This window comes from Fundulus heteroclitus, chromosome 21, assembly GCF_011125445.2.
Source record: "Fundulus heteroclitus isolate FHET01 chromosome 21, MU-UCD_Fhet_4.1, whole genome shotgun sequence".
Taxonomy (NCBI): domain Eukaryota; kingdom Metazoa; phylum Chordata; class Actinopteri; order Cyprinodontiformes; family Fundulidae; genus Fundulus; species Fundulus heteroclitus.
Genome location: NC_046381.1, coordinates 19,325,798 through 19,350,215, shown reverse-complemented (window position 1 = coordinate 19,350,215; position 24,418 = coordinate 19,325,798). Strand labels below are relative to the sequence as shown.

Below are 24,418 nucleotides of genomic sequence, written 5' to 3'. Positions count from 1 at the left end.
TTTGTGGGGAAGACTGAGCTCTTTGCTAACTTTAGCTCATACGTCAGTGACTCGGTGCTACTAACTTTTCAGGGAATGATTGTCCTTAGCAGGTAGGATTTTTTTTTTTTTTCTTCCATTGGTTGTGTAAGGCAGCCAGAGTTCCACCCTGAGTGCTCTGAGCTATCCACTTTTTCTTACTTCTTCACTGGAGCTGAGTTGTTGGCAGTGAAGCGGCAGTGAAGCGTAGAAGACTTCAGGGAATCTCCTGCCTAAATTTAGCCCTCTGCAGCTGGAGGAATGAAAACAGCACATCACCGGGGTTAAAACAAATGAGTGGGAAGCCAGAGCAGCTGAGGAATTAACACACATGTGAGGCCACTGACTGACCCGTTTCTCTCTCTGTGGCACAGCTGTCTATGAAATACAGTTTACTGTCTAGCAATAGAGAGGAAGTAAGGTCATAATGCATTTGTGTGAAAATGGGTAAGATTATAGAAGACCTAACTAAGCTTAATTTTTTCCTTGTTCATCATTTTTTGGGGCTTTATATGCTCTTGGAAATGCAACAAGTGCCCTCCACAATTATTAGCCAATGATGGTAAATGTTAAATAGATAGCAAAATGCGAAAGCCTTAAAATGTTTCATTGTTTATTGGAGGAGAATAATCTCACTCTGGATAAACGAGAGCTTTTGATTAGAAATTGTTTCTGTATAAAATCGGATTCTTATTCACTCTTCTCTTCGGTCAACCGTTAAAGGGTCTGGGGACTCGCCGTTAAAGATGGCGGACTTATGTGTGACGAACCATTTATATGTGGCCTTTTTTTGCCAGGTCAACTACCGTTAATTCAGAAAGCATTCGTATCTCAACACGTTTATGATGCCATGGACACTAACACAGCTCCAAGGGACAAGTAGGATCGCAGCATCACACACCCTCCACCTTACCATGAGGCATGAGGTGCTTTACAACACATTCATTACATGTGTTACACCCCACCCATCCGTGTGTAGCTGCTGTCCGGTGTTTTTTATGGAGATTTGGTGATCCTAAGTTTCTCTAGCAGTTGGCATCCTCTTCACTGTGTTGGTAAGACAATCTTGAGTGCCTGACCACCCTGTTCATAATGTTAGTGCACCGCTATAATTGTGGAATCTAGACACATTTAGGTGAGCAGAAGTTTTCTAGTAGCCGTTTTTCTCACTTAAGATCAACGGTGATCTGCGGTACCTTAATGTCATGTTCTCCTGTCCTTCCCATTTTGAAGAGTGGCTTAAGAAAAATGGGCTTTTGGGTCTCATCATACTGAAAGTCCAGCAACCACAAAGACAATGATGACTGACTAAAACTTCTGAAATATGCTGATCATCTTCAAGTAAAGTCTGAATTAAAAACCTTTCAGTGTTACCGGTTTGGTGATGCACAGTAAGTGTAATTTCTTTTGAATAATGTATTTCTTTACCTAGAATTGCTTCCACATTGCAGAGATGTACTTCCTCAGCATGGAAGCAAGGTCATGTAGATTTTGCAAGGTCTTGCTATTAGCAAACAGGGTTAGTATGTAGCGGCGCGGGAAGTTGTGCAGGGGCTGTCGGTACGTGCAGCACCCTAAACACAAAGGTTAAGGCTCAAAGCGTCAGATCTGTGCCGGGGCATCACTGACTCCTGCTGAGGATACAGCTTCATATACGTTCATCGTCCACATGCATACAAAGTTGTTGTAGTTGTCTTACAGTTACACTTTTCAAGTGGCTTTCAAAGCGATACACTAACATTCGCTCCAAGCTAAGATTAAGAATAATCTGCAGTCGTGCTATTTGGTATGTGTTTTATTATGACCGTACGCTGTATGGATGTGGGGGTAATAAACATAGATCACTACACTTGAAGCAACAAGCACGGTACGGACCTCTCCAAACTGCATGGCCCTCTCCCCTGCACGCATGCATCTGCATGGTATTTAATGACTTTCTGCATCCTTTTATAACGTGGCATTATCTCCTAACACATTCCGATGTGTGTAAGCGTCATTCTTTTGCACGATTTCAACGTGTTCTGTAAAAGCCATACACAGGTATGACATTTGTTTTTTTTTTTTTTGTTTTTTTTATTTCCATCAAACGAAATTAGTGGTCCCTGTAGCTGCTGTCTCTGGTTTTGATGATGGCAAAACAACGCCCGGCTTTTCTGACATGTTTAGATATAGTATTTGTGGTTAAGCAAATTCAATCTTTTAATTGTATCATAATCTCCATCTGTCTAGTCTTTGTTAGCTCAGGCTAGCTACCGGTTAGCCACAGCAATGCTGTCTTGATGGTCTCTCCTTGAGGTGTCGGTTCAGACGCCATTTCTGTAAGGTCCTTTTTTTTCTCCTAACAACAGCTAACTTCTCCGTTGAAGGCACAGGGCTTTAGTGTGGCAAAATGAATGTGTGTGAGCTGCTTTTATATTTGTTTCCCTTTTTAAATAGAAATGGTAAGCCCTTAGAAATAGTACCACACTCGCTCAGGCGTTTAGCTGACTGCAGATCTTTGGAAAACAAATATAGTTAGTTGTTGCCCTGCTTTACCTTTAGGTCCAGATCCTTCCTCTGTAGACTTTGGGCTGCCAGGTTGCTTCCTTTCTCCGTGAAAGCTTTATGGCAGGAAAAGGTTAGAAAACCAATTTGAACAGGCTAGAAAGACTCTTGTAAAGAATATCGCTCTTACATTTGGAAATTTAACTCGTAGCAAAACTATTTTGTATGAGCTTGTTTGGAGACGAAACGGTCTCCTGGAGTCAATACGTGGAAGAATCTGTCCGTACAGATGGTTCGCTTGGTGCCCTTTCCAGCCCTCCGCCCCGAAGAGGGAGAGAGGAGAGAAAAAAAAAGATCTGTTGTACTCTGTTCAATTTGAAACACTTTGCCTTTACTTCCAACTTCCTTCCTCTTTTCTTTCTTCTCCTTTTTCCTCCATCCCTTCCGTCCTTCCCTCACCCCACCCTCCCCCCTTCTCTAGCAGCCACCCCCACCAGAGGATGTGCCCCAGCGGCAAAAATCTGGTAACGTTCAGCAAAGGCTGCAAACACTGCGGATTGCCACACGCTTTTACTGTGCCATGAAACACGTAAGAGATGTAAGAGAACCAGGGCTCACATATTAGGCATGATCTATTGAACCGATCTTCTGTCACTGTGATAGACATATTTATCTATTCATTTTTGCAACTTTTTTTTTTTTTTGGTTTGTTTTCTCGTGTTCTCCACACCAATGCACCGTTACTCCAGGCCCATAATATGCACGTATTTCATTTATCTACAGCGTCTCAGCTTGAGAGACTTTTGTTTTGCTAGACACCGTTTTCACCCAGTTTCACTCGACGTGTGTCTGAAACACCGGAGTGCAACCAATAGTTGAAGCACAACTTTTTTTTTTCTTTGTCGGAAATTCTTTGTGTTGCTTGTAGTTGTTTTAATCAGAACTAATTTTGAATGTAAGATGACACAAAAAAATTTAGTTTTTCAAAAATTCATCTGGACATTGCTGCCTTGAATTAGAAACGTTGTAAAGTTAAAGTCAGTGCCTTTTATTATAAAAGTTAGTTATAAGTACAGGCTGGGGCAGGTTTGGGGAAAAAAATGGTTTTTAACACCACTAAATGCTGCTGTCATACAATTTGAAACCATTTTAATAAATTTAAATAGAGTTGCCATAGGGACTGGATTTTTTTTATTGTTTCCTTGTATGAAGCAAAGCTAACTACCTCGTCAGCCCTAACCGACTTTTGCTGTGCATTATTGGCCAGCAGCCTGAAAGAAGGGTCATTTTTTATTTATTTTTTTATCTTGCTTACAATAAATCCCAATTTTTCTGATGGAACATAATTCCTGTCACAAAGAAATATGGACAGTCATGGTGTGAGAACTAAAGGAGCCTCACCGATCTCTCTTATTCTGCTGATTCGCTATTAAAGACACAGTTGTGAAGCTAAGAGTGGTTTATCTGTACGGCAACCGCCTGCAGGCTAGCCACCCCAGCAGATGAGTCTGGCTAATTAGTCATTTATTATTTTAGCAGTGGGGGGCTAAAAAAAAACATTAGTTATACAGTTACGTTTTAAATTCTGAAGGGGGCGGTACAAAAAAAACAGCGTGGTATTTTCACACATGGTCATCATCATATTGTGTGAATCTTCTTCTGGCCCACGGCCTTGACAACTTTAATGGGCGTAACAATAAAAGCTGTTTTCACTGTAGAATCAGCATTTTTACTAAAAGCACGGAAGCAAAGTAGAATTCATTTTTCAAGGCTGTGGAAAAGCTATATAAGCCTCATCAGCAGTCCTCTTTTTTTTCTTTTTTTTTCCTCTGTTTTTGTCAATGTTCACGTCGGTTTTCCTGCTTTCTCCTCTATATCAGTGGCATACGTTAAAAAGTGCCGTATGCATTGTTTTTAGTTTTCAGCACAGCAGCAGCCCAACACAGGCTAGCTGCCAGATTCTATAACTTGTTTCCTCTGGATTTGGTCTCATAGATGCACTGTCACGTCACATTTCATGTCACATAAAGTGTCCCAGTCGGTCAGGCTGCACATCCCATGTTTATTGCAATTCGGAGGTCCATGTCTGGATGTATAAATGTGCTCACGGTGTCCTTGTTTGTGTCATGGTTTGTTTGTCTTGTGCAAATATATGTGTCTGTATGTGTATGAATGTGTGCCAGTGTTGCCTGTCCAGGCAACGGTCTAGTTGCTTTGAGGTGGTTTGTTGCCGCTCTTCTCCTGCTGCCATAGAAACATTGTAGTAGCTAAACTGCAGCTGTTGCCCTGTTACCTCATTTCCTGCTCTTATTTTTCCTCGGTGACTCAAAAGTAGGCTCCCCGTCCTTCCTCGCCATAACAATGCTTCCACCCCCCAAACAGGCTGCAGGCAGTTCTGCAGCGCAACTTAATGCTAGGATAACAAACCCAGGTCCAAAGGAATTTGAGGTGGAGAGTCCAGTGTTTTCCTAATTGGCTGATCCGTATGAATAAATCCTAGTGCACAGACTTCATTGGATTAAATCCTTGTAGTGATTCTAACTATATCTTGTCTTGCATCTTAGAATAACTTTATACAATTTGTCTGATTCATACACATACAGTGAGGTGTTAGTAGGGGGTTGTTTTCATAGCTCCTTTCACAGCTTTAAAGGGCATATTTTATTTAGCAATTTATCAAGAATACAGTATTTGAATCATAGCCTTTTTGCTGTTTTTCAAAGCATCATAGTGATTAACAAAATAAAACTTTCCTGACACAATAGGAGCCTTTCATATCAGGCTTTTACAAAACAGAACGGGCCGTACGATATGTAGAGTGACGATGAATCCCTCAGACCAGGCAAGTAAAACACATTTTTTATAAGAAATGGTGCTAGTGGTTTTGCCCCTTCATAACTTTGTAGTTTTGGATGTTTTGTATCTCACTTTTTCATCTGGCTCAGGAGTTTGGTGTCCACTTGGATGACCAACGAATTAACGTAATTTTAGACCATGGTCTGGGTGAATACTTGATTCTGATTGGCTGCAGGGTGCCCGTTAACAAGTGTTACAGGACACCAATAGAAAAGGTCAAATAACCTGATTGTTGTAAATTATTGCGCTGGCTCAAACGTTAGCTGGTAACACCAAGACAGTTGATGCTGGTTACCTTGGCAACTGACACAACAAGAGATATTAAATAGCTCCCAGCCGCTTCTCGTGAAAATCTTACGACTCTTATGGTAAAAAAACATTAAAGTGTTAATAATTGATTTCAGAAGCGATAATGTCCTTCAAGGTGTCCATAATCAGAAATTAAAGGACTTCACAGAAGCAACCTGTTCATGTCTCCATTATTTTTTCTGATAATGGACACCTTATTGGGCATTATCCCTTACCTCTAGAACTAGACTGTAGCTAATCGTCTTCTCCTGGAAGGAAACATGGTTTTCAGACTCTTCCACCAGCCTGGGGTCACTGTGACATTTTAGTTTGATCCGTCGTTCCGAATACTTTCAGAAACCCCTCTTTTCCAGGACTTTGGTCCTGGAAAATCAAAATTCCTGTCATGAGCTACAATCCCCAACACAGCTTGTGAAAAAGACTAATGAAATATGCCCTTTAAGTTGGTCTTTTCTGCAACGTGCATTCAAAGCACTGCTCAAACCGGTATATGTCACCGTAAACCTGCTTCCAAAAACTGTTCAAAATGTGCAGAGGATGCAGCCAATGGAATTACACTGTTCTGTGAGCATGCTGCATGCGCCTTGTCAAACAGCAATATTACCTTATGGTGGACTCAAAGCCTCGTCTTTCAACATGGAGGGTTTTCTGTTACAGATGTCATGTTGACTCAGGTCTGTGCCGTTTGAAACGCCTCGTATGTAGTTCAGCCGGCCAACACAACAGCACACAGAAGGTTAAGATTTATCTCCACGCTGTGCTGTTCACTTTGTCCTGCAAAATCTGCTCTTAGTGGCACAACTTTTCCATGTCTTAGAATAAATCTGTTTATTTCAGAGCAGTGTTCTCAGATTTAACTCGTGATTTCTAGGGTTGTCTTGTGTTTTGAACTGTTGCTAACCTCTAACACTAATGGACAGGCGAAGGAACTGCCCACCTACAAGGACAACGACTTCATCAACGACGGGCAGAAGATTTACATCGACGGGGAGAACAAGAAACTGTTCCTGGAGAAGCTCAGGAAAGACGTGGAGGTACGTGCGTGTCGGCTCATTGTTTTTTAAGAGCGTCTGGTCGGCCGTTGTTCTGGCCGGCATTGCGTCTGCCGCTGTTCAACCGTCTCGCCGCCGTCCTCAGTTCTTGGCCCAGTTGAAGCTCATGGATTACAGTCTGCTCGTGGGGATCCACGACGTCGAGCGAGCCGAGCAGGAGGAGGTGGAGAGCGAGGACAACGAGGCGGAGGAGGAGGGCGAGAGCGACGGCGGGGTCATCGGCACACCCCCCGACAGTCCCAGCAACACCCTAGACAGCACCAAGCCACTGTCACCCGGAGAGTTCGATCCCACCATTGACGTCTACGCCATCAAAAGCAATGATGGTGAGTGCGTCTAATGGGTTGGTATAGTGAGACTACAAGGTAGAGGCTGTTAAAAAGAACCAGGAGCTCCCCCTAGTGGAGGCAGGCTGTCTCACTATTTAAGAGTGAAAGTCTATTGTCTTCTTGACCTGCTCTATGCATGCATCGTCTTAAGTTCATTTGCTTCAAACTACAGGTGCTCCCAGAAAGGAGGTTTACTTCATGGCCATCATAGACATCCTGCAGCATTACGACGCCAAAAAGAAAGCTGCCCACGCCGCCAAAACGGTCAAGCATGGGGTACGTTGCAGAAGGTCTCCTCTGTTACGAATGCCTGACGCTTTACTGCAAGTCTGTGGAGCATTAGTGGAGCATTAGTGCAAAATGTAGGGAAACCTTTTTCTTTTATTTAACTTTTTTATTTTCTTGTTTGTCTGCTTGTTAGTTGTTACAGGGCTTTTTCAACAAAGTCTTTTAATTATTAAAAACGAGCTGTTTTAAACTGGGCTGGGAAGACTTCATGATGGGCTTTAGCTGCATTCATGTCAATGGTTTTTCTCACAAAAGCTGATTATTCTGAGTTATTATTTATGTTAAAATTAGACTTTTTGATTTCCATCAGATTGCCAAATTATTCCTTGAATTGTAATTTAAGCCTCCCTGTTGGGTTTTTTAAACAATGCAGCCTTGCAGAAATATTCATTCTTCATAATCATTTAGTCGCGAGGTGATCAAAATTTCTTACTTTAAAATTTCAGAGATATACTTTTTTTGACAAGGCAAATTTATGCCTTTTTAATCGTGGGAAAATTTACGACTATTTAACTTCAATTGTTTAGGTTTTTGGTGGGAAATTTAGTCCTTTATGGCTAGTAATTTGTTGTCTTTAATCAACAACATTTTTTTATTATGAGAATAAAGTTACAATATTACGTGTACAAGAATATGAGAATAAACACGGAAGACTGTGATCTTTTGTAAGAGTTCTCATATAATAACTACTATCTCACAATTTTATGACTTTATTCTAATCATTTCAAAAAAGAAGAAAATGGCAGTCTGATAAGTTTTTGGACAAAGTAGCAATTACTAGTGATCTGAAAGGCTTTATGTTTTTTATTTGGTTTTTAGAAATACAAATCTGAGCAATGATTGGTGCATTTTTCTTTGTCCTCTTTTTTTCTTTCTTTCTTACTGTACTTTAATATTTAACATTTTACCAAAAACCTAAAGGCCTGAGAAGTCTGAAAGAAAATCGACATTAAAATATGAAATAAACCTTTATGATGGACAAATAAATCAGAATCGTCTAGGACAGCGGTAGTTTTCCCTCAGCCTCGTCTTAAAGGAGAAAAACGGCTCCCAGTCTGTGGCGAGTTTAGCTAAACGTGTCTTTGTGTTCCCCTCCGCAGGCTGGAGCAGAGATCTCCACGGTGAACCCAGAGCAATACTCCAAGAGATTTTATGATTTCATCACCACCATCCTGTCATAGCCCCCCAGAGCGACGAGAGCACCGAGGCACACGGGAAAGAGAGGGAAGGTGGGAGGGGAGCGGAGGGGAGGGGGGGGGGGGGGCAGAGGCTGCAATAACGAGGTGCCGTGGTGGCTTTGTGTCCCTCTCCCTTCGTTCCGTCGGCGGTCGGCTTCTCTCTCCTTCAGCGGGGCGCCGTCTGTCTGCGGCTAAACAAAACATCGTTTGTTTACATTTAACCTCTCCTGTCGAGTTCTGTTTTCACCTGTAACTTTTGGATGATGAGGTTGTTTTAAAGCAAAGTGTCCAAGTCATTTCACACCAGGAGTTCTTGTTTGTAGTCTTTGATGTCGGCCTGTGGCGCTTTTTTATGACTATTATTATTATTATTATTATTATTATTATTATTACCCGTAGACCCACATCCAGCACCTGCTTGTTTTTGTCCTATTGTGACGTGATGATCGCTGTTTCCCTCATATCGTTCGGTGCGAGGCTGGATTTCTAAAAAGCCGCTCTCGACGCGAATGTTGAGCCTTGCCTGACCCAGTCGCTTCGTTCCAAGAAGTAGGAAGCAGTCTTCCAAGAGGCCAACGACCAAAGCCGCCCCTAAAAGGCTGCCCGCGCACCCAGCCGTACACAGCTGCCTCCTTCATCGCTCATCTTCCCCTTCTTGTTTACACAGCTTCTCATTAGCTAAGTCATATGATGGCCGTTTACGCCTCACTGTATCTCTTTTTTTTTTTTAGCTCCTTTGTGATGCACAGTAATTTAAAAAGCAAAAGGGAAGACAGAATAGCTCCAAAAACGAGCAGAAAAGAGTCCTTTTAGATTTAGTTGTTGTGGGAGAGATCGCAGTTTCTGTTTCTGCTGCAGAGGACGGCCCAGAAGTAACGAGCAGTGACGTCTCACAGCGAGTCACTGCTCGTTAAAGACAAAACTTTAATATTCACAGCAAATCACCCCAAGTAATTAGTTTTTTCCGTTGCCACCAGCACCTTATGAGTAAAACCCAAACTGTTGCACTTTCATTCTTCGTCAGGACCTTTTATTCTGTTACACGCGCAGCAGCAGGAGAAACAGAGCTCGGTCGTTTCAGAACTGAAACCCACCCCACACACACACACACACACACACACACACACACACACACACACACACACACACACAGCACCTCACCCGTCTCTCCTTCTCCTTTACACGGGTCGGTTCGGAAGAATTTGCTGCAATATTTGAGGTGTGGAGAGGATTTTAGTTTAGTTTTTTTTCTAAAGTCACCTTTCTAATCGTGTAGGAGGCGCTCTGTGGTGTGTCGCAGCAGTGCTGCCCTAAAAGGCGGTTTACCTCCAGCATCTTATCAGTGTTCAGAAAATTGGGGGAGGAAGGAGATCAGGAGGAGCAGCTGCGATTTGGTTTTTGTCTAACAGCAACATTCTCTAACCTCGTTTGTGACTCTGGTGTTTTTGGGTGTTTTTTTTATTCTCACTATTTTTTTTTATCATCTATTTTTGAATTGGGTGATTATTTTTTATGAGTTTTTTTTTTTTTTTTTGTATATTTTGCACAAGAGGAAAGGAACCAAATGTTACAAATACGACCCCAATTAGTGGAAAACGGTCTTAACAAGGGAAATGCAATATACTCGTGTGTGACGTCGCTTCGCCGGCAACTAAAACAGGTCCGCTCGTTCTTTCTGACTCATGCAAAAAGCTTCCAACGTCAGGTCTGTTTAAATGTCATAGATTATGTTGACGTTTCTATTTTTACATTGGATTTTACTCTCCAAATACAGAGGAAAGAGGAGCCACTCTGTGGAATAAGTGTTGGTGCTGCGGTGATGAAGAATTACTTGTTTTTTGTTTTTGTTTTTTTGAATTTTTACAAGTTCTAATTGTAAGTTAAAAAATAAAAATAAAAACACAAAAAAAAAACCTGCATGTCACAGGACTGAGTTTCCTTTCCTCTCTTTAAGCTGTCGTTGGGTCTGTTTTCCCTGTGCCCCTCCGCCCCAAACCACATTAAATAGTCCCTTCTGTTGCTTATTAATTAACTGTTTTCATTGTATACACTGTGCAAAATGTGTGCCTTTATACTCCAAATTATTTAATTTTATATTTTGTAATCTTTTTTTTTTTTAAAGACAAGTGTAAAGGGTTATTTTATTAACAGTGTGTTGACTTTGATGTATTATTATTTTTGTTGTGTGCAACCTTTCCCTCCATTCAGCACCTGCTAATACACTCAGTCCGTGTAATGAAACAGTTTAAATAATCGTTTTCTATCCAACGATGTAAACAAAAAAAACAACAAAAAAAAGTGAATATTTGAATTTAGTGGGTTTGTTCGAAGTCTGTAAGCGTAAATCTGTGTTTCCTTTCTGCTCATGCTGAAGGTGGTGTCTGCTCACATTTTAAACCCCACTTTGTTTCCTGCTGGTCCTGCCTTTAAGAGAGAGAGTATGTGTGTGTGAGAGAGCATCGTGGAGTGTGTGTTTGTGTGTTTTATCTCCTCTTCCACCAACCACAGATGCAGTCGCGTTACTTCCCCTTTGTCTCTCTTCTGAGTTTTCATCCTCGAAGCACCTGCTTGATATCAAAGAGTCAGGTGTCGCTTATCAGCGTGCTCCATCTCTGTAAACGGGTCGTCTTCACGCGCAGTAGGAACAGTGCGTGCCGCGCGCCGCTTGGCTCTGGTTTGAGTCTTGGCGCGAGGGAAGAAAGCTGATAACAACCCTCCTCCATGCTGCTGCTGCTGCTGGAGCTAACCTGCATCGGCTCCGGGCCGCCAGTCGACCCGCTGCCACCGCTTAGCACACCAAAAGCACCTCTCAGCGGTCCTACCTGTGAGCTTAAGAACATTGTGTTTGTTTTAGTAAAATGCGTGTCTCTTGAAATTAAATGTTTTTTTCTTTCTTTTCTGTGGTAAATGGAGTGAGGTGTGCAGTGACCGTGTCCAGAGTCACGGGTGGGAACGGCTCAGGGCTAGGCATCGTCTGCAGACGTGGGGCAGCTTTATTTGCCTTTTTTTAAGTTGAAGAAGGTAGAAAACTCTGTGGTGGACGCCGTTGTTTTTGTTTTTTTGTTGTTTTTTTCCTCCTCCGAGCGCTCTAAATGTCGGCATGCAGCATCCCTGCAGAGCGAGCCTCGGTGTCAGCCTGCTGTGACGCCCTCAGACCCGGCGTTGCTTTAGGCGTTTGCTGCTCGTGCGTGTGAGAGCGTGTGCATGTTTGTGTTTCCTTGCAGTGCCAGAGAGGTCAAGATGTAATTGTATGTTTGTTTATTCATAAATGACAAGTACACTCCATTCCATAAAGCATTCACTCCAAATGATTAAAGCACTTGTTCTGCCTAACTGGTTCAAATGGTTTCCTTTTTTTTTCTCTTTCTCTCTCTCTCTCCATCAAGCGTCTGGTGAAAGGGGAGAAAATAAAATCAAGCGACCAAGTAAAACGATATTCTCACAGGGACACGATGAATAAAGTTAGAACATATATATATTACATGCTACTGTTTATTGTTATATTTTTTTTAGAAAAAAAAAAGGCTGAACGATAAATTGTGTCTGTGCTTGGTCACAAGAAAAAAAACTAGTTAACAGAATCACCTTACATTTAAAAAATAGTTTGTGCATAAACCTTTGTGTTCAAGGTTCAAATCCAGGGTTTGCTAATTCAGTTCATTAAGTCTGCACCGGAATAAATTGGACACGACATGTCTTAGCTCTCCTAAATAAAATAATAAAAAGAAACGTTTAATTTGTTTTAAAAAATTATGGCTCTACTCTCTTTTCAGTTTATATTTTAATTATAGTTCATTGCATTTCAATACATGTCATGTAGGTATTTATTTTAGAAAAGTAAAAGGTGATTATTGGAAGGACGAATAATTTAAAATAATCACATTGTTGGTGTCTGTTAAAGAAAAAAAATATATAAAATTTTCCTTCGAGATTAGTTTCGAAATAAAGGTTAAGCTGCACAATGACAAAATGCCATAATGTGCAGTTTTATCACCTAATGTAACCATATAGAGGTAGTTATAATGTATAATTGCATAAACAACCAATTATCTTGTATTTAATAACGCTAAATAATGACATATAACCACATAGTGTACATATAACATTTTCCGTTTTTTTACGAAGTCTAAGAGGTCGATGCCTCAGAAAGATCTGTAATATAAACGACGTTTTAAGTCGACCTTAAATTTCTGTTTATTTGATCCTTCATTGTTCACAACCAAAGATTTGTGGGGAAGCCGCGGTGACTATGTTCTAACACCGCTACCTAATATAGGTAGCGGCTTTATTTCGTTAAATATTGCGTAAAAATCCGCCTCTCGTATATTTGCGACGTTTTAAAAATGGCTGAAATAAGAAGTTAATACGCTGCCGTCGCGATCCTTTGTTACTACCATTTTATTTATATATATAGATAAATAGATAGAGCCTTCATATATATTTTATGAACTGAATGAAGTGTTTCTTCCCAGCATCGGCATACCTGAAAATGACGCAGTAATAGACTCGCTGCTGCAGAAAGGTCTGTGCTGCGCAGCAGCAGCAGTCTGCAGGGTTTTTTACCCAGAAACAACTGGTTTTATTTTTTATTTATAATTCAGCGTGAATGTTGCTGAGAGCGCTGCTTTTACCTGGTGGCTTCAGACTGGAGCTCTAATATTCTAGATGTGGGGAAAAATAACATTCGGGGCTATTTGTTCAGCGGCGGCAGCATCGAGCAGATACCCGCAGCGTAGAGTCGCGCTGTCTGGTGCAGTGAGAGGCTGCGCTAAAAAAAAAAAAAAAACTGAGTGGCTACACAACGTGGAGAACAAGCAGACGCCCCGGCAGACAATAAACAAAGAGCCGCTCGCCATGTGCGCCGCAGCTGCTGCGCGACACGCTCCCCGCCGCCCTGAGCTGCAGTGCGCAGCTAGCGCCGCCAGGGGGCGGAGCGCTGCAGGATTCGCTCTTTCTGGCGATCTGGTGCTCTCTTCGGGGTTTTTTAGATGTTTTCCTGAACGATGTTTTCAAAGCGTCGAGAATAAGAACCACGCGTTTATTTAGAAGATTCGTTTTCTGATTTAATACGTCTGGAAGGAAAACCACACCTTCTGACCTGATGTGAAACAGGGAAGCTGGCATTCACCAACCTGCTGCTCTGTCACTGGATGTGACCCTTTGACCTTTGCAAACGGCCAGTGGCGTGCACAGACATTTTGGAGGGCAGGTGCTCACGAGTAGAAAAAGGCCACCGTGTGCAGCGGCAGCACGTGGAGCTGTCAGCCGCCTCTGTTCTATGAAATTTATTACAGCCACCGCTTAAACATCAGGTATATTTTAAATTAGCAGCCATATGTTGTCTGATGTTGGCAGATTTTTTAACAATGTTCAACACTACAGGTTGGCTTTTCAAACGGTCAAACTGGTATTAAACTACCGCACCACCTGGGGAGAAATCAACTTAAAACGAGGATCCATCTTAGGTGAATTTTACAAAATTCTTAAGATTAATAAGGCAACATAATAACTATAAATTGATTAAAATGTATGACTCACAACCCGCTTTTAAGCTAAATTTTGTGTCAAATTTGAAACTTACATTACCCTTACTTCTTCCTTTTCTTTTTACACAGTGAGCACAATGTGTTTGTCTTGCTTACATAGTTCTGTACTTTTAACACAAAATATCATCTGCAACATATAAGCTCATGTTGTAACAAAGCAGGTTACCCTGACGAATTTACCAGGTATGGGTCACGTGAGTTATCGTCAGAAACCTGAAGAGTAACTACTGACTATTCAGCTTAAACCTATGATCAGAAAAAGAGTTATAACATATTTGTAGTCAAAATGAAACCGACAGCAGAGAATATAGTCATAAGAAGTATCATATATATCTGCATGAAGCCAGTGTGATATATGACAGAAAATATTCTTGGAAAGTTGAGATTAATGAGATCTGATGACGACATGTCTGCTATTTTACATATTAAAATTCACTGTCCACGTCATATTTTAACACACAGAAATAGAAAATATAACTTCTCCTACATGCCTCACATTTAACGAACTTTATTAAAGGAATTATTAATAGTCATTTGACCTAAAATATATTTAAATTGAAATCATTAAGACAGAGCTAACTTGTCTTCTGTATTTGCAATTTAAAAAAAAAAAAAAAAAAACATGAGCCAAACTGAAGCCATGGGGGACCATCACAGCAAATATAATAACTCCATCTTTGCGATACATTTAAATCAAATTATTCTTTTCTAATTCAAGTGCCACATTTTAAATGTTCTCCGGGCACCTGGTGGCGGAGTCCATGGAAGACGTAGCAGGAAGGCATCCTCCTGTAGCTTAGAAACATCTGAAGCAAGTGAAGTTGAAACTTTTTCATCTGATGTTTAGGAAGCCAATGCACTGGTTTAGTTTGTTACTTGGAAGGTTAGACGGGCGTCCACCTGGGCAGGGCTCTGATGCACAGTGGAGGAGAGGATGAGGAGAGAAGAGAAGAGAGGAGAGGAGGCGCTGCTGCTGCTGCTGCTGCTGCAGCTGCACCACCGCCCGTCTGCTGCGTGCAGCGCCTTCACTTTCAGAGAGAGCACTGAAAACACATATTTAAAAATAAGTAAAATCTTCGTAAAGTTAGTGTATTTGTCCTTGATTTGAGCAGGTAAATAAGATTATCTGCCAATGGAATGAGTATTTTGACCCATTAAATAAGATAATTAGACTTTCTGCACTTGAAATAAGATGATTGAGATGAATTGTTCCTATTTTAAGTGCAAAAATCTTATTCCATTGGCAATGCATCTTATTTACCTGCTCAAATCAAGGACAAATACACTAACTTTAAGAACATTTTACTTATTTTTAGTTCCGTTTTTTGCAGTGAGGCGAGCCGGAGGGCACGGGGGTCGTTCTTATCAGGCACATTTACAGAATATGTGGTGCTCTGATAAAATAAGCTTTTGGATCCAGAAAAGTTGCCTCGCCACATGCTATACACTGTCAGAGATGAAATGAAAAAGACAGGAGACGAAAACATTTTCAGGAGGGCACTTTTTTTTTTGCCAGGGGGGCTCCAGCCCCACCAAGGGTCCATCTGCGTACGTCCCTGGCAAAGGAAAACAAGAGCATCTTCTTTTCGTTGCATCTTGAATGTTATTTGGTATCATTGCGTTTGATGCTCCCCCATCACCCAAAGGTACAAAACACAAACTCCATCAAATCTGTTTTTAATGAGATCGTTTCAGATTTGTAAGGCACAACTATGTTTCTTATGTGGCGGGAGGAGGGCTGTGAAGGTCTGTCACGCCGGCTGGTAGCTCTCTAACCGCTGCAGCAGGACCTCTGAGTAGCCGGGTGAGTAGTACCTGCAAACACACACACCATAAACAATCACTGGCCGCTCCTCATATCCTCACTCAGTTTTAGCCGAGCCTGGTTTGAAAAGCGGCCCGGCACACCTGACTATCTCCTCGGGGAAGCAGCTGTTGATGGCGTTGATGTACTCCTGCAGCGCCGAGCCCGGCTCGGCGTCGATCTCCTGGACTTTCTTCAGCCCTCCGCTGGTCACGAACAAACGGCGGGCCTTGCTGTCGTGAGGCAGCACCTGTGGGAGAACCGCAGAGACATCAACGTCGTCTGAGTCGCCACAGACCGAGCGTAGCCTGTGGGTGGATTCCCTCCTCACCTTGCTGAACTGGCAGACGACGTGCTTGAGGATGTTGCTGGGAGCGTCGTAGAGGAGCGGCTCCAGAGCTGGGACGTAGGTGCACTTCTGTAGGATGCTCTTCAGGGCCTTCTTACTCTGAAACGTTCGTTTTGCTCCGGTTAGACGTTACCCGACCCGCTTTGTTCTGATGTGGAGAGCGGGGCGGTCGTTTTTCGCTCTCCTCACCTTGGCCTGCAGGTCCTCGGAGCTGCTGGCGTCCGTGTAGAGCTGCAGCAGTTTGGGCAGCAGGCCCGCCGTGGCCACCGCCTTGGCGTGCTCAGGGGTGTGGTGACCTATCTGACCTATGGACCACACCGCCGCCGCCTTCATGTGCTGCTCAGGCTCCTCCGAGAGGCACAGGGCCAGCTGGGGCACCCCCTGCAGGACAGGAAGGCACACAGCAGGAAGTTAGCAGTCACCTGTCGCTTACAATGTCACAGCAAATAGTTCTCATACTCCCTTAAACGTCCACATTTTTGTGACGCTTACGGCCGCAAACCTTCGTGTGCCTTATTGGGACTTTACCAACACAAAGTAGTGCATCGTTTTGAAGGGGAAGGACAATGGAACAAAACATATTTATGGCTTTTTTATTTGTATGCTAGCTGCTAACCACATAATAGCTGTAAAGTAGCTGACAACATCTCCCGCCTCTTTTCTAGAGCTGAAAAACGATTTAAACGTCTGAATAAATGCTCTGTTCCTTCTAAATAAACCTTCATTTATTTGTGTCTAATCCTTTATGTTTTTTTTTTTACAAACTAGGTCTGGAAGATAAACCGGTGGGGTTAATGTGATGGTGGCAGCGTCACGCTGTGGGAATCCTTTAATTTAGTCTCTAAATACAAACACCTGCCATAATTTTCCTGTTCTTCATTAGTAAAAAAAATTCAATAAAACCAGATTTGAATTTTCTTCCACTTCAGATCCATGCACTGCCTTTTGTTGGTCACATGGAAGCTTGTGTCCGTTTAGGCGTTGCACGACGATCGCACCTTGCAGAGAATGACGGCCATGGCGAGGCCTTCGCCGTGCACCGCCACGTAGCCCAGCATCATGATCCCCGGCAGCCGCAGCTGCCCGCGGCTCTCTCCCAGGTAGTCGATCACCTTCGACAGCCCGCCGCAGTTCACGATCAGCTGGGACAGCTGCAGAAAACACACGCACAGACGCTGGAGTCAGCGCACGCGCCTGCCTGGCCGGCCGGCCGGCGGCCTGGAAGCGTGAGCCTGGCGGTACCTCGGGCGTCTGCTTGGCCACCTCCCTCATCAGGGTCGCCACGTTCTTCCTGACGTACTCGTCGGGGTCTTTGAGGGAGACGAAGGCGGCGGGGAAGACCTCGGCCTCGACCACCAGCTCGGCCAGGCCCACCGAGTGCTTGCTGATCTGGCTGAGGGCGGAGAACACCTGCCTCTGGGTGGAGACGAGCAGATCCCCGGTCAGCTTTGGTCAGACTGTCTCTATTTTACAACAACAGCCTGATTTATTGGTTTTTATGTTTGTTTGGAGTTGTTTCCAAAAACAAATACTTGGAAATATTTGCTTAAATTAACAAAAAATATGTACAACTACAACTAATCTTTTTAGGTTTTTTGAATGTGTCACTTTTATTTACATTCAATTTTATGATATCATGAATAAAATGTTCTCCAGAGTCTGCTGGTATGTTTTAGCACCGATAAAGTCCAGCAAGACTTACGTTTTAGAAAATCACTGTTTCTAGTAGATTTGTTTTTTTTTGCAATATATGTAGTTTGCAGATAGATTTAAGCCTTGTTGAGGTTTAAATCCGCATTAAATCGGTTTAAATCCCGCTGTTTCTCTTGTTCTGTGCGCTGAGGTCACCTTGAGCTTGACGTCCCGGCTGAGGATCATCTGGGACAAGTGTGCGATGGCGCCGGTGTCCACCACGGTCTGGGCCAGCTCTGGCGTGTGTTTGCAGATGTCGCTGAGCGTGGACGCCGCGATGCGTTTGAGGGCCATGTCGGGCTCCAGGAGACACAACACCAGGAGGGGGGCCGCCCCTGCTTCCAGCACCGAATGGGACAGAGCTGCACGGTGGCAGGGAGAGGACACAGAGAAGCGGCATTGGTAAATCTCTTTTCTGTTTAGATTTCCTACCAACAAAAAAAAAGAAAAGAAACAATGACAACCAGTGTTTCCAAAAATCTCCGTCCCCAAAAAGGAAGATGGAAATCAGTGCGGCTCTCTGGGTCCCTACATGCATTGTGTCGCGCGATGCAGCCCAGAGCCCAGGCGGCGGCCTCCTTCACCTCGGGGTCAAACTCCTCCAGGCAGAGGACCAGAGCGTCGACCCCCCCGCAGTCCACCACGACCCCGGACAGCTCAGGGGAGTGTTTGGCCACCGCGCGCAGAACAAACGCGGCCGCCTTCTTATAAAACCTCTGCACACAAAACAAACGCACACGTCAGCGGTTAAAGGCAGGAAGGTCCATCAATGCTGGAAAGAAATTCATGTTTTTTGAAGAAAACTGGAGTTTACCACTGAGTTACCTTATTTATTCATTTATATATTTATTCATTTAGGATAAAGGATTCTACTTCACTTTACTTTAAATTCCTCATGTATAAAGCTTTTAGATAGATAGATAGATAGATAGATAGATAGATAGATAGATAGATAGATAGATAGATAGATAGATAGATAGATAGATAGATAGATTAGATTATGTAGATTAACAAACATCACTAGTCCACATTGACTGAAGATGTTTTAAACCTTTAATTTCTATTTATTATATTTTTTTCCCAACTCCAGCCAATAAAAACACGGCATATAAGATTAGAATATTACTTCAGACCAATAAAAAAAGCTAAATTCTTCCTGCAGCAATGGGGGTTTAATAAAAGGTATTTTTGTTACTGGCTTATCAATATATATATATTTTTTTTTTTCAAAAGGTAAGCCTTTTGAAAAAAGAGGCCTAAGCCTCTAAGAAATGCAAACTCTGATTTAATCTGAAGTTGACTCCATATAGACTCACAGGTTATTGTTAAATTTTTTTGTATTTTTTTTTTCCATTGTGAGTTCATTTTGTTTGATTTGTCAATTTAACTAAAAAAAAGTATTTAGGTTTATTACATAATTTTGTGTGTTTGCATGTCCTGGATAAATTTGTGTTTTTGTTTGTTTGTTTGTTTTGCCGTTAAACCAGGCAGAGTTTTTGTTTTGTTTATATTCATTACAGTTTGCATTCCAACAAAACATTTTAGGCATGTTGAATAGTTTCTTTAGCAAAAAGAAAAATGATTAAACATGCTCCATTGGAATCATCTAAGATCATAGAGACAATCTGTTTATTTATTTCTGTTAGGTTTATAGCGTTGTCAAACAGTTTTTCACATATAAAAAGATCTTTTTTTTTTTTAGGATTTGTTGCTAAGAGGGCTAGAAATCTCCAAGCTGAAAACACAACACTGATGTCTGCAGAGATCTTCCCGTTTTCTGTGGTAACGTACAGAAAACCCAGAACTCTGTGGGAAACCTGCAGAAGCCATTCGATCATGCAGCTTTAAAAAAAAAAAAAAAAAAAAAAGGCTTCTCAGTCTGCTTTGCTGCCTCTGGGACCCCAAAGTTTATGGAGTGATTTCAGAGCACATAATGTGTTTGAAAACTTCTAAACCGTTCTGCTTATCACTCCTGATGTGTTATGGCTGATGTGGCATCATAAGGATTCCTACTTAAATTATTCAAACACACAAATAAGAGACTGCTGTTAGATCCAAGAAGCTGACTAGAATTTATCTTACAGGTTCTGAACAGGGTGAAAGGAGCCCAGGAGGACGTCTGTACATTTCCTATTAAAGCCCGCTGGTAAATGTGAACACATTTTCATGATGTAACATCCATTCATTTGGGATTTCAGTTTTCTGATTTTTTTTATTTTTACTTGATCTGTAGAAGCCCAAATACATTTTACAGGAGCTTTTTTTTGTCACAGCTGTATAGTTGTTTTTTTGTTGTTGTTTTTTAAATTAGCAGCTTGCTATAATTGTATAGCAGCTGTAAATTAAGAGCATGCTGACGCGTACATTTTCTCTTTCTTTCTGAAGATAGCTGAAAAATCCTTGCACCAATTTACCTTTCAACATCACTGAATGTGGGTGAGCTGTGTGTAATTTGATCTAAGATTATGGGATTAAACTCAAATGAGTTGAATGGTTTCAGCTGGTTTGAAATAAAATTTGGAATAAAAATGCTTTCTGTATAAATGGAAATAGATTTGATCTGGGTTTTTTTTTTTTGGGGGGGGGGGACAAATCCACACTTGTTAAGAATCGGTGCTGTAAACAGAAAAGGTACGAATAACTGAATAGAATAGAGCCAATGTACTTTAAACAAGTACTTTATATGATGTTTTGTTGCTTCTTTGAGTGATTTTCTCCACATCTGTGTCAATTCAAGCGTAAAAATTGAAATGAAATGCTTTGTTTGAGGTTCAAAACAGTGAGCCTCATTCGTCCTTTTTGGAAACAGGAGCTCTAAGTGAGCTCCCTGAGAACAACAAAGGCCTCGTGGTGGACAGCTCTCAGGTCTGGAAGTAGCCAGCAGGCGAACTGGCAACAACAAAAAAAAAAAAAACAACATCATCAAATTCAGAGGTTGTGACCCCAACCCTGCAGCTCCTGCTGATCTCTGCCATCCAGACTCCTGAATATCTCCTTTACTCTTACACTCACATCCCCCCTCTCCCAAGGCTGATATTACCAGAAGAAAACCAGTGAGCATTAAGGCATAAATCCAGGAGATGAGATGCTAACGTTCTGCGTGGCCAGAGATCGGACCAGCTGGGGCAGGATGTCCTCTTTCACCACCGCCTCAGCCAGGCTGTGGCTGTGGTCTGCCAGACGGCCCACAGCCACAGCTGCCATCTGCTGGATGCTCGGGACTGCGTCCAGCATCAGGGAACGGAGCATGGGCATCACCCCTGCAGGAGAGGAGAGGAGAGGACGCACCATGAAGAGGGATTTTCAACCATTAAAACAAGTTAAATTATATTTAAACACAGTTGCCTGTAAACGAAATGTTCAACAAACGCTGAATGCCAGGATTGACTCTTTTATTTTGGTCATAAATCCCGTTAAACCGTTCTGAATAGAGTTTTGCTGAGGATGCTGGTTCAGTTAAGTGTTAGCTGTGCTCGTTCGTCAGTGTCCAGCAGAAGACACTAAGGCGGAGATGTTTTCATGGCTTGTATTATGAATTTAAGGGTTGTCATGAGAATCGAGACTGATAAAGATCCGGTGCTGGAGCAAGAATTTCTGTTTTTTTCTCCGGCTTTAGCTATATATATCAGTGATAGAGTAAAAGTTGCTGCCAAGCTCAGCTTCCTAACGACAAGGGAGGCCTTTAGATGTGAAAGGCTTTACACCCCATCTGGTTAATTATTACAGTTTTACTAATATGTTATGCCTTAATCATTTTTGTTTTCGTATAATTTGATTAATTAAATCAGTAAAGTGATCCTAACAATTAGCTAGGTTAGATTTAAATAATTTGGTAGACGAGGTACAGTTTGAAGAGTTGATGGTTTTCATCCCATGTATTTCGGTGTCTTTTGGCTGAACCTGCATATATTATTTTATTATATTTTAGAAATACAAATTAAAATCCATCCAGTTATATGGCACGGGCATTTTTTGCATGCATTTTATTGGTTAAACTCTAAGTTTAATCTGCCAGGTGGACTGTGGTAGCACTACAGCAGATGCCAGTGTGGTTTTCCTCCTGTTTCTTACCTGCATTGTGGAGGATTTCTGTATTTTGTGGTCTGGTCGCCAAATCAGCAACAGTTTGCACAAAGTGCTGCCTGGATTTCTGGTACTGCTCAAAAACTGTAGGGCCAAATAGAAAAAACAAAAAACAAAACATGGAGTCAGTCTAAATTAGCTGCCCGCTAGCTGAACCTGCGTCGCTAACGGGGATCTCACCTTGAACGATCTGCCGCTGACTCATTGTTGGTGCCGATGACAACAAAGACAGACGCCTAATTTCGAAGAGACTTTCCTCAAACGTGAGGTCTCCGCCGCCAACAAAGGAGGAACTAATTGTAGTTCGGGTTTCTCAACGCAGCTGGGTCCAGCCGTGTTGTTGTTAGGAGTTGCCATAGCGACGCAGAGGGAGCGGAATGCGCCCAGTTCGGAGAACAAAGATCGTCTATTAAAACAACAACAACAACGACAATAACGCCTCCTCGGGAGATCCCTCAGAGTGATACCTCTTTTTTTACCGTCTCATCTTTGAGTGTGGTCTTGACTCTTTTGCTCCCGCGAAAACCTAAGCGCGCGTGGGGGGAGGGGAGGGGGAGGTCGCGGGTGACAGGTTTTCACGACATCTATGTCAATGTGCGTGGAGCCAGCTCAGAAGAGAAGCAGACGTGAGTCTCCCCGTAGAAATCTGACGCGCCCGACTCTGTTCATGGGTCAGAGAAGCGGAGCTGAACGCCGAGGTGACCGCAGGAAGACGAGATAAGCCGCTGCTCTGCTCTCTGAGGGGTCCGCGGTGTCCTCCTGAACCGCTCCTGATCAATTTACCTTCACCAAGACACACTTCTCAGTCTCATTCAATGCAGCAAACGAGAAAGAGAAAATGCAGGCGACGTTTTTCTGACACTTTGCAGAAATCACAAAGCGAGAGAAAATGAGAAATGTAAACTTTCTTAGATCACTTCTAGGGAAAATTTTCAGATGGTCTTTTTTGTTGTTGTTGTTGTTGTTAATTATTTCATTAACAAAAACTGATAACAATAAACCAGAGAATTCGCAGAGTTTAGGTGTTGTAGGCTAATTCTAAAAATAATAAAATAGAAGATAATTGTGGTGTTTTTTTTTAAGAAATATATTAATATATTTCTTTAAAAAAATATTAATATTTAAGAAAAAGTGTTTTCCTGAACATCTTAGTTTTATTTCTGCCTCATATATATATATATATATATATATATATATATATATATATATATATATATATATATATATATATATATATATATATATATATTCAGCCATTCAGCAGTAACATCTAATTATTAAGGGGTTCCACAACTAAAGAGCACTGCTATAGCTGGGGGTTGATTAGTCTCAATGTTTCCTTAAGCTGAAATCCAGCCTATAGAAATACATTTTGTACAAATATTTTAGGTGCATCGCACAAAATAATAATATTAAAAAAAAAACATTTTAATACACTCTAGCAGGGGTCACCAACATGGGTGGTACCAGGTAGCCCCCACAGACCACATGCCAACAATCCTGTTCAAACAACTAGCACAACCCTCCAGTGTGCTGCATTTATAATGTTATTTTATTCAGTTACTCTTCCTTTTTAATCATACTTGTATTTACATAAATGTAAAGATGCCAATACCATTAAAACATATTTATATTACGTAAAGTTAAGGTGAGCTTGGACTCTATAGTTCAAAGGTCAGTACAGGAACCTTATTATATAATACATATGAAGTAGCTCTGTTCCAAAAAGGTTGGTGATCCCTGCTCTATGAAGGCTATTCCTCTAAAAAATTATGAATATTATGTTACATATTTGGGACACCTGAAAATAATAAAAACGAAAACAAAGAGCAGCAGAGAAGCTACTGGATGGCCTAATTAATTTATTACCTTGAAAACCCGCTAAACGTGATTAACGTGAGAGGTTTCCACGGCAGAATAGATCACCGCTTGATGCACCCTGAAAAGTCCCTTATTAGATGTAGAGTTTAAAATGCACCATGTTGGGGAAATGACATATAGGCTACAGGTTATATATATATATCAACAGATAATATGGATGACGTCATTCAGCAACTATTATGGAGCATTTTGTCGTTCAGTGTGCAAGTGTTTATAGCAACTAAAGCAGACCTGTTCCACTCGAGAGCGTATTAAGTAATTTCTTCCTCCATTAATTAACAACTCAGTTTTAGCATGGAGGTAATTATCACATAAACTTTACTCGTTGTTTATTTTAGCGCCGGCTATTCGTTTAATATTAGTGGCATATGTAAATATTTGAGCTTGTTTGTGTAATTTTGACTTTCAAGGAAAATCCTCATGAATTCAAACCTGTACACACAGACCTTGTTTTTAAATCCTTAAAAGTTGCACTATATAGAATCACTGAATCTAAAACCAGAATAGTAAAAAAAAATCAATAAAGGTTTGAGAATATGACATTCGTGA

At 41.7% G+C, this 24,418-nt stretch overlaps 2 protein-coding genes across 7 annotated transcripts in view; one reads left to right on the top strand and one right to left on the bottom strand.

The window, feature by feature from the left end:
* Positions 1–11,847, top strand: part of pip4k2aa (phosphatidylinositol-5-phosphate 4-kinase, type II, alpha a) — a 36,695-nt gene extending 24,848 nt beyond the window's left edge. For 2 of the 6 annotated variants that reach the window (XM_036125711.1, XM_036125716.1), the window contains 5 exons: positions 2,984–3,100; positions 6,588–6,701; positions 6,805–7,045; positions 7,221–7,324; positions 8,437–11,847. In XM_036125711.1, coding sequence (XP_035981604.1) covers positions 2,984–3,100; positions 6,588–6,701; positions 6,805–7,045; positions 7,221–7,324; positions 8,437–8,517 — 657 coding nt within the window. In that variant the 3' untranslated portion in view covers positions 8,518–11,847. The remainder of the gene's footprint in view (positions 1–2,983; positions 3,101–6,587; positions 6,702–6,804; positions 7,046–7,220; positions 7,325–8,436) is intronic. The other 4 variants (XM_036125714.1, XM_036125712.1, XM_036125713.1 and 1 more) reach the window with 4 other exon arrangements.
* Positions 11,848–15,660: 3,813 nt separating this feature from the next.
* spag6 (sperm associated antigen 6) lies at positions 15,661–22,387 on the bottom strand. Its single transcript, XM_012863942.3, has 11 exons — positions 22,169–22,387; positions 21,977–22,072; positions 20,999–21,165; positions 18,438–18,621; positions 18,062–18,267; positions 17,456–17,629; positions 17,212–17,364; positions 16,403–16,594; positions 16,196–16,312; positions 15,969–16,114; positions 15,661–15,875 (listed from the first exon to the last, which is right to left on the bottom strand). The coding sequence occupies exons 1-11, from the start codon at positions 22,191–22,193 to the stop codon at positions 15,812–15,814; spliced, it is 1,524 nt and encodes a 507-aa protein (XP_012719396.2). The 5' UTR covers positions 22,194–22,387; the 3' UTR covers positions 15,661–15,811.
* Positions 22,388–24,418: the final 2,031 nt, after the last annotated feature.